General features: G+C 39.0%; 1 protein-coding gene across 1 annotated transcript in view; it reads left to right on the forward strand.

The window, feature by feature from the left end:
* LOC107753156 (pre-B-cell leukemia transcription factor 3-like) overlaps positions 1-15,375 on the forward strand; it is a 37,974-nt gene extending 22,599 nt beyond the window's left edge. The window contains exons 2-6 of the mRNA XM_016569278.1: positions 4,430-4,671; positions 7,248-7,438; positions 8,861-8,996; positions 10,418-10,447; positions 15,097-15,375. Of these exons, the coding sequence (XP_016424764.1) occupies positions 4,430-4,671; positions 7,248-7,438; positions 8,861-8,996; positions 10,418-10,447; positions 15,097-15,375 (878 nt within the window). The remainder of the gene's footprint in view (positions 1-4,429; positions 4,672-7,247; positions 7,439-8,860; positions 8,997-10,417; positions 10,448-15,096) is intronic.
* The last annotated feature ends 32 nt before the right edge of the window (positions 15,376-15,407 follow it).

The raw sequence follows: 15,407 nt of genomic DNA on the forward strand, positions 1-15,407 counted from the left end.
ATAAACCAACCTCAAAAACTAAGCCTTTACCTCCTCTAACGTAACACAAATCAAACGCAAACCCAAACATAGTTATACTTGCATATGCTTCCCAGTGAGCACGCAAATCATCGCATCATCTGGAAAGTATCACGCTTTTTTTTTTTTTAAGCCATAGTTGTGTACAAACCTCTGATGAACATCTAAAACCACAGACAACATCTGCTAAATGTTCTAACATCCGACAAGGAACATTTTGGCTAATCCACATGAAAACGATGAACACATCAAATCAAAGCCATAGTTGTGTACAAACCTCTGATGAACATCTAAAACCACAGACAACATCTGCTAAATGTTGTTCTAACATCCGACAAGGAACATTTTGGCTAATCCACATGAAAACGATGAACACATCAAATCAGGGTTATTATAGTTAAATAAAACTAAAATTAAAACCATAAAAAAAAAAATGTTACTTGAAATAAAATATAAAAAGCTTATTTGCAACATTTCTCATTTTTATTTATTTTTACTTGATGTACTAAACTAAAACTACAATTGTAGTAAATAAATAAATAAAATATATAGACATTAAAAAGTATAAAAAATATGAATAAAAACCATATAGATAAAATAAAATGTATCTAAACTAATTAAATAAAATTAATATAAACTACAAAAACATATTTAAAAACTAATAAAATAACAAAAACAGAGCAAAATTGCTAAAACTAACTAACTAAAAAAATATGAAAACATGAAAATTCTAAATAATAATAAAAAATAATAAAAAAACTAATATAGTATCAACTTGATATACTGAAATAACTACAACTATAAACATTCAAATAGACATAATAATAATACAAAATTACGTTAAAAAAAAATTACCTAAAAATGTGAAAACTAATAAAACTAATTCAGAATATTGATAAAAACTATTTTAGTATCCCAAAGTACTAAAATAACACTGGATCAACTTGATGTCTTGGCGATTGGTTGGTTGTGTGTATGTGTAGTTGAGTAACTGCTCTTGGAGTCAGTGGAGCAGGGTCATATTGTCCCTAGTGTGGCCTTGGCTCTGTGCGCTGACACTGCATTGTCCAGCACAGCCAGCTGAGCGTCTGTCACAAATGACCTCATTCATCCTCGGCCTCTCACACCATTACACCCCATGGCCTAATATCAACAGCACATACATGTTCTAACACCTGATCAATACCACACAGGCCAGGCAAGCGGCCACGATCGCCAGGCTGGGCTGACGGTGCCGCTCTTTAAATTTGTTGTGTTAACCGAGTAAATGGTCTCTTCATGTTGACAGTGTCTTGTCTTTGTTTATTTACAAAAGTGGGTTAGCTAGAGTGTCTGTGTTCGGTGGGGTTTGTTTGTACTCTGGCCGCGAGCGTTGATGGATTGTAGTTTTTTTTTTTTTTGTGGTTGTGCTTTATGGGAGCAAATATTGAAATCTGTTTGCAAAACCATAAAATTAATGTGTAAATATTTGTTTATGTTGTAATGTGCACATGATTTGGAAATGTATGACCTTGGTCAATTATGTTAGTGAGTATATATGCATTCAAAGTTGTATTATGTTTGTGGGATTGATTTGAACCACATATAGTAAATAAACTTGGTAGTTGACATAAAAATCAAGTAATGCCCTGCGGTATTGGAATTCTGCCTACTAAATGCAGGGATACTTCTTTTTTTTTCAATTGTACACTACCATTCTAAAGTTTGGGGTAATTAGGTCATTCATTCATTCATTTATTTTTGTTTGTTTGTTTGAAAGAAATTAATTATTTTATTCAGCAATGATGCATTAAATTCAAAAGTAAGAGTAAAGACATTTATAATGTTACAATGGATTTCTATTTTAAATTAATGCTGTTCTTTCAAACTCTCTATTTATCAAAGAATCTTAATAAATGGATCCCGTTTCCACAAATATATTAAGCAGCACAACTGTTTTCAACATTAATAATAACAGAAAATGTTTCTTGAACATCAAATCAACATATTAGAATGATTTCTGGAGGATCATGTGATACTGAAAACAGGAGTTATGACTGATGAAAATTCAGTTTTGCATCACAGGAATAAATGACAATTTAAGTAAAATATATAAAAACATAAGTTATTTTGAATTGTAATAATAATTCACAATATTCCTGTTTTTACTGGATTTTTATCAAATAAATGTAGTCTTGGTGATCATAAGAGACTTCTTACCGACCCCAAATTTTTAACCGTAGTGTGTATTTCTGTACATATTTTTGTTTAATGAAATAAAAAATATTTTTTTTACCAATATAATGTTCAACTACTCAAATGTAAAATATGTTTCTTTAAACTGTTTGCCCATCAAGCATACCTGTGTTCTTGTGTGTAATGTGTGTGTGTGTGTGTGTGTGTGTGTGTGTGTGTGTGTGTGTGTGTCTGTCAAACACACAGAGAGGCTTAGCTGCTTGCCAGCCTTCCACAGTGCAATAATAAAGTCAGTAATCTCCTCATTTAGGATTCAGCATCTCACAGTATCTTAATGAAGCCTGTAATGAAGCTCTCAGAAACTCTCAGAACCCCCAAATCATCCACTAGTTAAACCATCCAAAATACCCAGACCAACCACAGCATACACACACTCGTCTTAGTCCTAGACATTTCTTTCTGCATTTATGATGATTTCTCGCCCCCTGATATAACTGAATAATAGTATGTTAATTTCAGCTTGTGTTTAGTCTGGTTTTAAGGCTGTTTTTTTATGTCTGGCTTTTAAAGCTTTTAAAGCTGATGTGTTGAATGAGAATTAATTGGGATTCACTGAAATATTGCTTACTCTAAAGTGTGCATCCAGTGGATTCCCACAATTCCCATAAGTCTGTATAAAAAGGTAAAACAAAATGGCAAAGAACTGTGAACCGGGCAGCTCTAGATACAAAAAAAAACACTGTTCCTCATGGTTAACGACAATTACTACTACTAGGAAAGTATAAATCAGGATGTGTCCCAATAACAAACACAGAAGGCCGCAGCCAAAGACAAAGTGCGACTTCTTAGAGGGGCATCATTACAAATGCATGTTAAGATTAACATGTTTGATTAAAATCTTTCACAAAAAGCACTTTTTTCTGCTTCATTATTCTCCTATATGAATGGAATTCATTATGCAAACACAGAGAGAGAGAAACAGAGAGAGGCAAGCATGATGAGGAAGTTTGTAATCAATCTTAATGGCTCTTTACTGCTCCAAAGTTCATTATGAATATCAGGCAAACACAATGAGCTATCTTTCACCCTCATATCGATTGCTATGCAAATTTACATACATTTCAAGCAGCCTTGCCTCTGCAGAGAGCAGAACCGGATTGTATAATAAAACAGTTTGTTAAGAACAAAACATAACGACACTTGTGAGAACACTTTCTGCTCATTATTACTCCGTACTTGTGATTTTGGAACAGCAAGCGAGCGCGTTCAGACACGTGTACACGTGCGCCTTTCTGTTTAGCATCGCCTCAGTGTGGAGAGGTGCCATCATGCTGTTGAGTGTGTGTCAGTCGGTGAGTGTCCCTGTCATGTATGGCTGTGAGTACACACACCGTGTGTGCAGTGTGCTGTGAAAATTCGAGAAGGCAGCACTGCAAAACAGAGGAAAAACAAATTCGTACCTACGGGCCTTTTCAGCTCTCTCTCAATACCCCCAGCGCCCTGATCCGTCTCACTTTAACTCAGGCATAGAGATGTGCCGGAGTGGACGACGTATTTTTACTCCAATACAATCTGGAGTTATTTTCGTTTTGACAGATAGTGGCATTTGCTGCCAGACAGAGGCTTGATTGCAGAGCTCACTACCCGTGTGATAGTGTGCCTATGATTAACGCCTACATGAAACGCAATCATTCGTCAATAATTAATTCACCCTTTCATCGTTCACGGCTCATGAGGGCAGCAGATGTGCTCAAGCGAGGCAGTATACGTCTTTGTTTTTTTTCTTTTTTTTTCTTTCAAAAACACCAATAACTTGCTGGAAACTTGTTGCATTATGTCTGGTTTCGAGACAGTGTAGCATCCATTGCATTTCTGTATGAAAATGTAGAGTTAATAAAGTTTTTGTAAAGGTTTAGTACTCTAAGTGAGCATGTTCTTAAAGAGAAGACAAAAAAAAACAGTTTGTCATCATTTACTCGTTTCAAACCTATATGGCTTTTATACTTCAGTAAAACAAAACAATATATTTTGAAAAATCGGGGTCATTTTTTTTTTCTTTGGGCCCAAGTGACTTTAACTGACTTTAAAAGAGTTGAAACATTCTTCAAAATATAGTCTTTTTTGTTCCACAGTTCAAAAGAGTCATACGTCTAGTACAATAAATTGATTCAAAACTGTTTAAGAATATAAAAAGCCTCGTCATGTCACTGACCAATCGCTTCTTGTTGTTTATCAGGTCTAAGTATCCGCGGGGCTCAGGAGGAGGACTCGCCCGATCCACAGCTGATGCGTCTTGACAACATGCTTCTGGCAGAGGGCGTGTCAGGACCGGAGAAGGGCGGAGGATCGGCGGCGGCGGCAGCGGCAGCAGCAGCAACCGGCAGTCCCACTGACAACTCCATCGAGCACTCTGACTACAGGGCCAAACTCTCCCAGATCAGACAGATCTACCATACCGAGCTGGAGAAATATGAGCAGGTGAATGTCAGTATTCAATACAGTACAGGAAGGCTTTACCAGCTTATATATATGTGTGTGTGTGTGTGTGTGTATTAAATATAAACATATGTATATATTATGCAAATAATAAATTTCTTTCTACAGTTTGAAAATCCTTTCTAAAGGTTTAATTTTCATTTTTATTTTTTACGTTTTTCAGAAACATCCCATTTTGATCAAAGTGATTGTTTATACATAAAAAGCATACCAAATGCAAGCAGAGTGTCTACTTTAATGTTTCAGTTGTGGAAATAAAATGACAAAATATGGGTGAAATAATGTTCCATCGTCATTCAGTGTAACAGATATATTTATGTAAAAATAGTTTGAAGAATTGTGGCAAAAAATCATAAAGATTTAAAATTATAATTAATCAGTTTTGGGGGGTTGCACTGTGATCCTCAAATAGAGTCTTTTAATATGTCATCTAATGATTCTTGTTCTAAATATTCCTGACACGATTTTTTGGTATACAAACTATTGTTACACTGAATAACATTTTATTGTGTGCCATTGTATTGTGTTTATCATTGGAAACATGTATGATAGTCATTTTTTGCTCAGAAAAAGTAAAATTAATCAAAACACATTCTAACGTACAGAAAAAAAATGCTGTATTAAACTTCTGTTGTTTTTCAAAATCTGATGACCATCCTATAACCGATGGCGTCACTGCAGTTTTTGTATGGTAAATTGTGACCTTTTCTTTCTTGCATTTATTGAACCATATTTTTGCCTTTACATTTGTATTTGTGTTGATTCTGACAAGAACACTCAAGTTTATTTTAATGACAAAAGCAAATTATGTAGCATTTCATTTATGCAGAACCAAATCCTTTTCCAACCTTGTAATCACTGAAATTGCATATCTAGTTATGTTATGAAGCCCAACCAGACTGTACTCTACAGAGCCAAGAATACTGCAAAATAACTTTGTATCTGCATTCACATATTTGCATTGATCCTATGAGTGTGAATAATCCCAGCTTGCTGTTCAGAATAGATGTTTTTCACTGAAGCTTCATGACAGGTTTAAAGGGAGACCTGGAGGCCTTCATCTGAACTGAAGGTGTCAGAGGTCTAAAACTGAGCAAGCATTTTGAGTTTTACAGTCATGTCTATCATGATTACGACTGAGAGCAGATGTGATTTATTGTGATATTCAGGCATTAGGACATCTTCAACTTACCTGACCCCTGAACAGCGGTAGTCTAGACGTCCTCTTATAAATATTGAGCAGACGCTTTTAGTGACAGTGTGGAGAGCAGCCTCTGATTGCATAGTGCATTTGAGAGTGTCGCTATGCAGGACTTGCTGCTTCATTGAGGTCATGTATTGATTCTTTAATGGAGCTGACATTCATTTTTGATTCAGCGCTTTAGTTATTTTCCTCATAATCAAGGACGAGTTGAACCAGGGCCTTTCAATCTTTTTTTTTTTTTTGGTATGCGGTACAGTTAAAGTGCTTGGTGTTTTGAGAAGATGCCTTGAAAAAATAATAAGTTATAGCCTGCATGTCTATTTACCCCTGGGTCAATGACATCATGATCTTTTTTTATGATTGAAATGTGAGATGTGTACATTCATGTGTTAATTTTTACTTGACGGTTGCACAATGTGACAGAAACCAACATGAATACAAGTACACAACTTATGTTTTAAACTAGATTTTACAGTTTTTCCTCTTGTTCACTCTTATTTGTCATTTACCCCCTACTGTTCATGCTGTACTTACACCATAAACAATAAAGAATGGTCAGGAGAACACTTTAATTTGGAAATAACAATCCTTTTAATATGATATGGAAGTTGTTTAGCTGATGGCTTAGCCAGTCATTGGGCTAAATTAGTCTGATTAACTTGCAAGCGTTTAAAAAGGGAGCATGTGGAAAAGGTGGCTCAACACTTTCACCCAGAGTAAATGCATCTTTCTTAAGGGTGTTCCTCTTTTAATTATCTAAATGTAAATACTTAACATTTTACTCTGAGTAATGAGCTAAAGTGTGCACTACCTAAATTAGTTATTCTAATGAATCATGTATGAACCACTGCTTTAACGAAAAGCTGTTTAATTCTTTGGGCGCTGGGCAGGTGCCAAATTGCAAATTGGCATTTGCATTCATAGATGACTTCACCTATTAAGTCGTTCAAGTCCTCCGCAGCACTACAAACAGTATGGATGGTGTTTTTCCCGTGCTTTCAAGAGCGGCAGCTTTGAACTTGCTTCAAAAATTGCTGATTGCTGCTCCAGAGAGCTTCAAACAAATACAGTTGAACTGATGTGCTTCTTCTGCGCAATAACATCAAAGAGCATTTCTGTCACTGTGTTGAGAGTATATAACGATTTTAAAAAGAGGGTCAATCTCTAGGATGTTTTTGGAGTTTAAGTGAGGATGCGATGCCAGAATTGTATATTCAGAAATTATTTATTACATGTAGCTGTTGAGTCTCAGCAGCAGGTCCTAAAGGCTTCAGAGTAATTTAGTTTTGCGTAATGCCTTTTTACACTCAGAATAAAAGCTGCGTCCTCAGCTCAAAATTGTCTTTCTCCACAGGCATGTAACGAGTTCACTACCCACGTCATGAATCTGTTGAGGGAGCAGTCTCGCACACGGCCCATCTCGCCCAAAGAGATCGAGCGCATGGTCAGCATCATCCATCGCAAATTCAGCTCCATCCAAATGCAGCTTAAACAGAGCACCTGTGAGGCCGTCATGATCTTGAGGTCCCGCTTCCTCGATGCCAGGTTAGTATCAGTGCGAGATCTGTCCACATAAACTACAGTATCTCAAATGAGTTGTATCAGTTGTATTTGAAAGAATTAATATTCTGCTATATGCAAGAAAGCAATGTTTAGAGAATATGATTTCAAGTTAACCATCAAATATATTGACCCCAAAAGATGTGGTCACATTTACCATTTATAAATCAAGTCATATTCACTTCATATTAGGAAGTCATATTCATAATAGGATGTTTCATGTGAGGGCGATAAAGTTCCCCAAACATATTTCTCTAGTGTCCAAGTTTGTCACATACATTTGCCATGTTTGCCGTGAACATATTGTTTAAAAAACGAGTACAAAAGATTCATTATTCCACTAAAAGTTTGTTTTACAGTAATGGCTTAGAAAAGTGAAGTTTGTCTGCAGATGCCACTTGGTTTGATATTTTATCTATACAGTGGAATTCATGATTTTAAGTGTGACTTTAAGTGTATTAAAAATACTTTTTGGTGCCATTGTTACTTGAATTGGGAACCGATTTTAGCTACATTTCGAGTTCATTTGACCTTTAACCTACACAGTCAGGGTTTAGGCTTAGCCACTGATGGTATGACACCTGTTATCAGCCGACCACAATGATGCATTCATTATTATTCAGCCATTAGTGGTTAAGATGTGTTGCCAAGAGCAGAGTTTTAGAGCCTAGAGGCCATCCACGGAGCGCAGTCATACTAAGCACCTGAAAGCAGTTAAGCGTTTTATAGAGTGGAAATGAAGTCATTTGCGTTTGGTGGGTAGGAGGTCATCAGCAGGTGGTCCAGATTACTGTAATCACAAACAGTTGGAAGAGGAGATCTGGAGAGGTGTAGAGGGGAGAGAAATGATGCAGTGAACATGAGAAAAGAGCGGATGAGGTCTCGAGGAGAACGCTCAAGTGAAGCGGAAGCACAATCGTTTGGCCGGCCACTCGTGTGAAAGGCATTAAACAAGGCGAGAGAAAGAAGCCAGCGCTTAACCGTGGCGGGGTGGGCAGCAGTGAGTGGCGGTAAGTGCAACTCCATCAGGCCATGCCCCAGTACTTGAGAACAGTGTTCAGCTGGCCATGGCCTGATTTTCCTAATGTCCCAAGATACAGCTCTGACTGGGAATGCTTGAGCACCTCTAAACGCCCCCATCAGAGTGAAAGAAAGCACGATAGAGGGAGAAAGAGAGAAGGAAAGCTCGTCGCTCTAAACACTGAACATTTCATGCTTCGCTTAGAGCTCAACCGATAACGTAACATCGTTCAGTTGTGTGTCTACATATGTATTCTGATAATAGCCTTCCCGACTTCATTTCCTGCCAGCAGCTTCATTATGAGTTTGGCCATCACACATAGTTTTATTTGAGTTTCTCTAATTGCCTTCCTCCTCTTGTTTTCCCCCCTGCTTGTCCAACGGCAGACGGAAACGGCGGAACTTCAGCAAGCAGGCGACCGAAATCCTGAACGAGTATTTTTACTCGCATCTTAGTAACCCTTACCCCAGCGAAGAGGCCAAAGAGGAGCTGGCTAAGAAGTGCAGCATAACAGTATCCCAGGTGAGACCACACCACCCATCCATGTTCCACACGTCCCGTTTGTTGGATAGTCTGGAAAGAATGACCGACAACAGGTCAAAGTCTGAAGACTTAAAGTCCCCATGCCCAGGGTTTAATTAGGTAAATCCAATGCCATCCCTGCTCTGTCCCATTTAAAATGGTATTCTTAGCTGATTTAAGCTAGTCTGATTTCAGCTGGTCTAACTCTGGGATCTTCAACCCTGCTCCTGGACTCACACTGTCCTTCAGAGTTTAGTTCCAACCTGCTCCAACACCCTTGCCTCAAATTTTTCAAAAAATGATCCTTAAGACCTTGATTAGATGGTCCAGGTGTGTTTGATTAAGGTTGGAGCTAAACTCTGCAGGACAGGGGTCACCAGAAGCAGAGTTTGAAGACCCCTGGTCTAGCAGGTTTAGATGGTTGGCCAGTTGGTCCCCTAGCCTGATCAGCTTAAAAGTTCCCAAGAACCCTCTAAAACCAGACAACAGACAAACCTGACAGGCTTTAAGATCATCAAACCATCTTAGACTGGTTTAGGCTATTTTTTTCAGCAGGGTATCATAATCTAGGCTAACGGTGACTAATTGGCTATGCTACGTCACACAAAGGCTCTGTCTCAAATGGTGCATCTAATGTGGAATTGGGGTGGACATGACCTTCTCTTGTATGATGTCTAGCTTGTCATTTTAGGTTTCCAAACCTTCCCAAGCACCCCATTTGAAGCCACTATGCATCCTCGAATGTTACCCAGTAGTCCATGTGGCAAAGTATAGACTCTGAAGAGGATTGCGAAGGCTGAGGGTGCCATTTGGGACAGGGCCAAGCTTGATCACACCAGAAAGACTCTCCAGCGCACTGTCTCTCATTGTCCTCTTCTTTCCTCTCGTCACTGTCTAGCATGCATACCTGTTTGCTCTAACACATTAGTCTGATACTTCCACTGAGCTGAGTCTCAAGCAGGGCCTGAAGACAGAGTGTACCCTGTTGTGGATGGATGCCACAGTTTGTGGTGATCTGTGTCAGTCATTGTGTTTTAGAGTAAATGTGTGCGCGCATGTGAATGTATGTGTGTCAGAGAGAAAGAAGAGGGACTTTATTTTAGTCAAACAGTATGATTCATTATCGCAAGGAATTTAAAAGTATCACAGTGTTTTCCCACTCTAATAACTAAATTCAGAATCCACCTGAAGGCAAGAATACCCACCCACACCCATCTCCCCACAGACAAAACTCTTTTATTTTATTTTATTTTTCAAACGGTCACAGAGGTTGTTAAGGAAAATGTTTACTATTAACCTATTGGTCTTAGAGCATATCTGCATACTCTGTGATGTAATAAATGTGTTTTCTCTGTGGGGAGGGGCTTATGGAGGGTTGTTCAGAGTCAGATCCTGTAAAAGCCATTCTTTTTTGCCTTCAGGGGGTGGGAACCACCATCACAGTGGCACAGGTATGTCATGACTTCTCCTGCTCCACTTTTCTTGTGCCATTTGTTTTTCTTTGTTGCTTTTCCTTTATTCTGTCACCCCTTTATGTGTGTTCACTTATACCTTAGAACATGTTAAGACATACTCAGCACTCTGTTCCCCAAACGTCTACCTTTCCTGCACTTAGTGACAACAAATCTGCACACTTAATCAAGTGTCAAATGGGAGTGATATATTTGGAGTGCTTAGTAATCAAACCAAGTATCAGACAGTATTTATGTTGTAAGACTTCTGCTGTAATATACATATATACACACCACACCACCCATCCATGTTCCACACGTCCCGTTTGTTGGATAGTCTGGAAAGAATGACCGACAACAGGTCAAAGTCTGAAGACTTAAAGTCCCCATGCCCAGGGTTTAATTAGGTAAATCCAATGCCATCCCTGCTCTGTCCCATTTAAAATGGTATTCTTAGCTGATTTAAGCTAGTCTGATTTCAGCTGGTCTAACTCTGGGATCTTCAACCCTGCTCCTGGACTCACACTGTCCTTCAGAGTTTAGTTCCAACCTGCTCCAACACCCTTGCCTCAAATTTTTCAAAAAATGATCCTTAAGACCTTGATTAGATGGTCCAGGTGTGTTTGATTAAGGTTGGAGCTAAACTCTGCAGGACAGGGGTCACCAGAAGCAGAGTTTGAAGACCCCTGGTCTAGCAGGTTTAGATGGTTGGCCAGTTGGTCCCCTAGCCTGATCAGCTTAAAAGTGCCCAAGAACCCTCTAAAACCAGACAACAGACAAACCTGACAGGCTTTAAGACCATCAAACCATCTTAGACTGGTTCAGGCTATTTTTTTCAGCAGGGTATCATAATCTAGGCTAACGGTGACTAATTGGCTATGCTACGTCACACAAAGGCTCTGTCTCAAATGGTGCATCTAATGTGGAATTGGGGTGGACATGACCTTCTCTTGTATGATGTCTAGCTTGTCATTTTAGGTTTCCAAACCTTCCCAAGCACCCCATTTGAAGCCACTATGCATCCTCGAATGTTACCCAGTAGTCCATGTGGCAAAGTATAGACTCTGAAGAGGATTGCGAAGGCTGAGGGTGCCATTTGGGACAGGGCCAAGCTTGATCACACCAGAAAGACTCTCCAGCGCACTGTCTCTCATTGTCCTCTTCTTTCCTCTCGTCACTGTCTAGCATGCATACCTGTTTGCTCTAACACATTAGTCTGATACTTCCACTGAGCTGAGTCTCAAGCAGGGCCTGAAGACAGAGTGTACCCTGTTGTGGATGGATGCCACAGTTTGTGGTGATCTGTGTCAGTCATTGTGTTTTAGAGTAAATGTGTGCGCGCATGTGAATGTATGTGTGTCAGAGAGAAAGAAGAGGGACTTTATTTTAGTCAAACAGTATGATTCATTATCGCAAGGAATTTAAAAGTATCACAGTGTTTTCCCACTCTAATAACTAAATTCAGAATCCACCTGAAGGCAAGAATACCCACCCACACCCATCTCCCCACAGACAAAACTCTTTTATTTTATTTTATTTTTCAAACGGTCACAGAGGTTGTTAAGGAAAATGTTTACTATTAACCTATTGGTCTTAGAGCATATCTGCGTACTCTGTGATGTAATAAATGTTTTTTCTCTGTGGGGAGGGGCTTATGGAGGGTTGTTCGGAGTCAGATCCTGTAAAAGCCATTCTTTTTTGCCTTCAGGGGGTGGGAACCACCATCACAGTGGCACAGGTATGTCATGACTTCTCCTGCTCCACTTTTCTTGTGCCATTTGTTTTTCTTTGTTGCTTTTCCTTTATTCTGTCACCCCTTTATGTGTGTTCACTTATACCTTAGAACATGTTAAGACATACTCAGCACTCTGTTCCCCAAACGTCTACCTTTCCTGCACTTAGTGACAACAAATCTGCACACTTAATCAAGTGTCAAATGGGAGTGATATATTTGGAGTGCTTAGTAATCAAACCAAGTATCAGACAGTATTTATGTTGTAAGACTTCTGCTGTAATATACATATATACACCCCCTCCACTCTTCCATAGAGAATTTCACTCAGTTGTCAAACCGCTAAAAGTATGTGTCCCTTATGATTGTGTTATGTCTTGTCATTACACATTTTGACATGCCTGTGATAGATATTTACCCCACATTGTATTTAATCAGTGTGTTCTGTATATGTTCAGAAACTATTTTTTATTTGGAAATAACTTTAATTAAATTAATTTGTATGTTGTAATATTTTGTTTTGTAGGGAAATGGTTGCAATGGGGTTAAAAATAGATGCAGTTTAGCAGTTTTTTTTTTTTCAACAAATAAAATATTGTAATATTAATTTCTACCAGTTTTATTTATTTACATTTCTAAGGTAGCAAGTTTTTTTTTCACTCTTATTGTAACAGTTTCTAGCACATGTAGATCCCATTGGTTGCCTGTGTTGCCATTTTTCCTGTATCTGAGACATGTGCTGATTAGAAGTGATGTGTGGTGTTAATGGTATTGTTGATGAAATTTGGTCGCCTTTATCAGGCACCACTTCACTCAGTGCACAGAATCAACCTCATTATCTGAGCACAATCTCTGTGCATGCGTGATGCTCTGTCTTCTAAATGCAGCACACAAGGTCACATGATGCTTTTTTTGGGGAGAGAGTTTTCATAACCACTGTGATTTTAAGCATTCTAGTGGGGTTATTGTGCACCCTGCAAATGAGTGGGCACAAAGTGTGGTGCCCATCACCCAATTAAATGCGGTTCTTCCGCTTCGATCTTCCTGCGGTTCAAACGAGCGACACTTATCAATATTTCAGCTCATTATACATGTAGCAGAGCTCTGCCTCAGGTTAATGTGTTAACTATTAATGCAGACCGCTTCATTATTGATAATATCAGCAGCCCTGGACACTGCAACCGCCCATGACAGGGAGTGTGTGTGTGTGTGTGTGTGTGATGAAGCCAGAAGTCTGAGTCTTCATTTAAGCTCCACTCTCAGCAAGAGAAGCAGTATAAATCGGGAGGTATTGAGACCTGAGTGCAGGTCAAATGGAGTAAACCCCAGAATACTTATTATAATTATATAGTATTCAAACATTTATGATATTTGTTTTAAAAAAAATACGTTTTACTTTAAACCTAATCAAATAATGTTCATGAACACTTATGATGGTTATACCCCTTACATTCATTGTTGCATTCGATACTTTTTGTACACATTTTTTTTTAAGATTTCCTATTTTCATCATCTTTATCTTTCATCCTTATTTGTCATTGACTCGTACAGCTATAGAACAATCATTTAAATTAGTTATATGTTGTAAACATGTTTTTGTTTTGTTAAAATATGAAACATTAGGGTTAAAAACAGCTAAGTTTAAGGTATTTAATCTATAGAGGGAGGTTAGCTTAGAGACTCTGTGTGCCTCTTTTCCATGGCCTTAAACTGCTTCATAAGCAGGTTAAGTAAAAAGGATGACGGCTAGTGCTTTCATTGCTTCCAATTAAACCTTGCTTGTTAGTTTAACCTCTAGGTAAACCCATCAAACAATTGATGTTAAGGCAAAAGACTGCCAACGGTGGTGGCTTCAGCCGAATGGTCATTAATTTTAATTGCCTAGATATTAAAGATTTAGAAGCGCAGAGGCATGGTGGGGGTAGAAATGATCTGATGTCATGTAAATTCAGCCGCTGTAGCGTAGTGTGGCTCAGGCTGCTGGAGATATTAAAATGGAAGCAGAGAGGTGGAAATTAAATAAAGCATCATTAAGGGGCTGAGGCTCTCTGGTCCTCCAGTCCAGCTAGAGCTGGAATACGGCAGGAGAGATCGCCACAGCGACAGGCCACTGTAATTTATAGGGCTATTAAGAAACAACCCTTAATCTCTTTATTATTCCACAATTATGCAGTGCTAGCATTTGCACATCTACCACCCCCCATGTGACCCAGATCTTATTGTTTCCTGGCTGCTGTTTTTAGTAAAATTAGCATTATTGTAATTATTAATGTATTGCGTTAAGGGCTGCTTTTAGGTGTACTATCTGAGTTGTGGTTATTATTATGTCTATTATTTGTCTTAAGGCAGGAGCACAAAAGTGGTTTCATGCAAAAGAAAATAACATTAGTGTTATTAAGATACATAAAACATCCAAGTTACCTTTAAAGAAAGGTAGTGAAAGTAAAATCTAAAGATAGTGTTATGTTAAAACTCTTATTTAGAATGTGTCCATTTATTAAATGGGGCCAGGGACCAGAACAAACACTTTTTTAGCAAGATCTCTGTTAGCCTTACAAGGAAATATACAACCTTCACATTTGGCACTAGCTACCTGATCCCATAAGCACAACACTGATCCAAATTTTGCCACAAGACGAGCAGCCCCTTGTGTGTTGGTTTTGTCTAGAGACAAACAGAGAGCATGTCACGCCTCCATCCGCAATAACGCACAAGCCCTGTCTGATAATCGCTTAATTAGTCTGCATGCCCAGCGGATATTACTGTGGGAGGCTGGGGACTGTGGACTTGATGGACCCAAACATGACATCTTGAAACAATCACTCTGCTCAGTGCACAGTGCCTTGTCTGCATTGACGTCTGACACCCCCTCCTCTTTTTTTCCCCCTCTTTCCTTTTCTTTCCATCTCTCCCTCAGGTATCCAACTGGTTCGGCAACAAGAGGATCCGCTACAAAAAAAACATTGGCAAGTTCCAAGAGGAGGCCAACCTGTATGCCGCTAAGACAGCCGTGACTGCCGCGCACGCAGTAGCTGCCGCCGTCCGTCCTAGTCAGACCAACTCACCCACCACACCCAACTCCGGTAAGCTTGCACTGATCCCGGACGAGCCCCTAAAAACCAACCAGCCATCCCCTATCCCAGCTTGGTCCCTTCTGAACCTCTGCTCCCTCTGGCATGCCGGTTGGCTGCTGTGACAGTGAGAGGTTCCCGACTAGGGGATGATCCT

This window comes from Sinocyclocheilus rhinocerous, unplaced genomic scaffold, assembly GCF_001515625.1.
Source record: "Sinocyclocheilus rhinocerous isolate Xijiao unplaced genomic scaffold, SAMN03320098_v1.1 scaffold20, whole genome shotgun sequence".
Lineage (NCBI taxonomy): Eukaryota > Metazoa > Chordata > Actinopteri > Cypriniformes > Cyprinidae > Sinocyclocheilus > Sinocyclocheilus rhinocerous.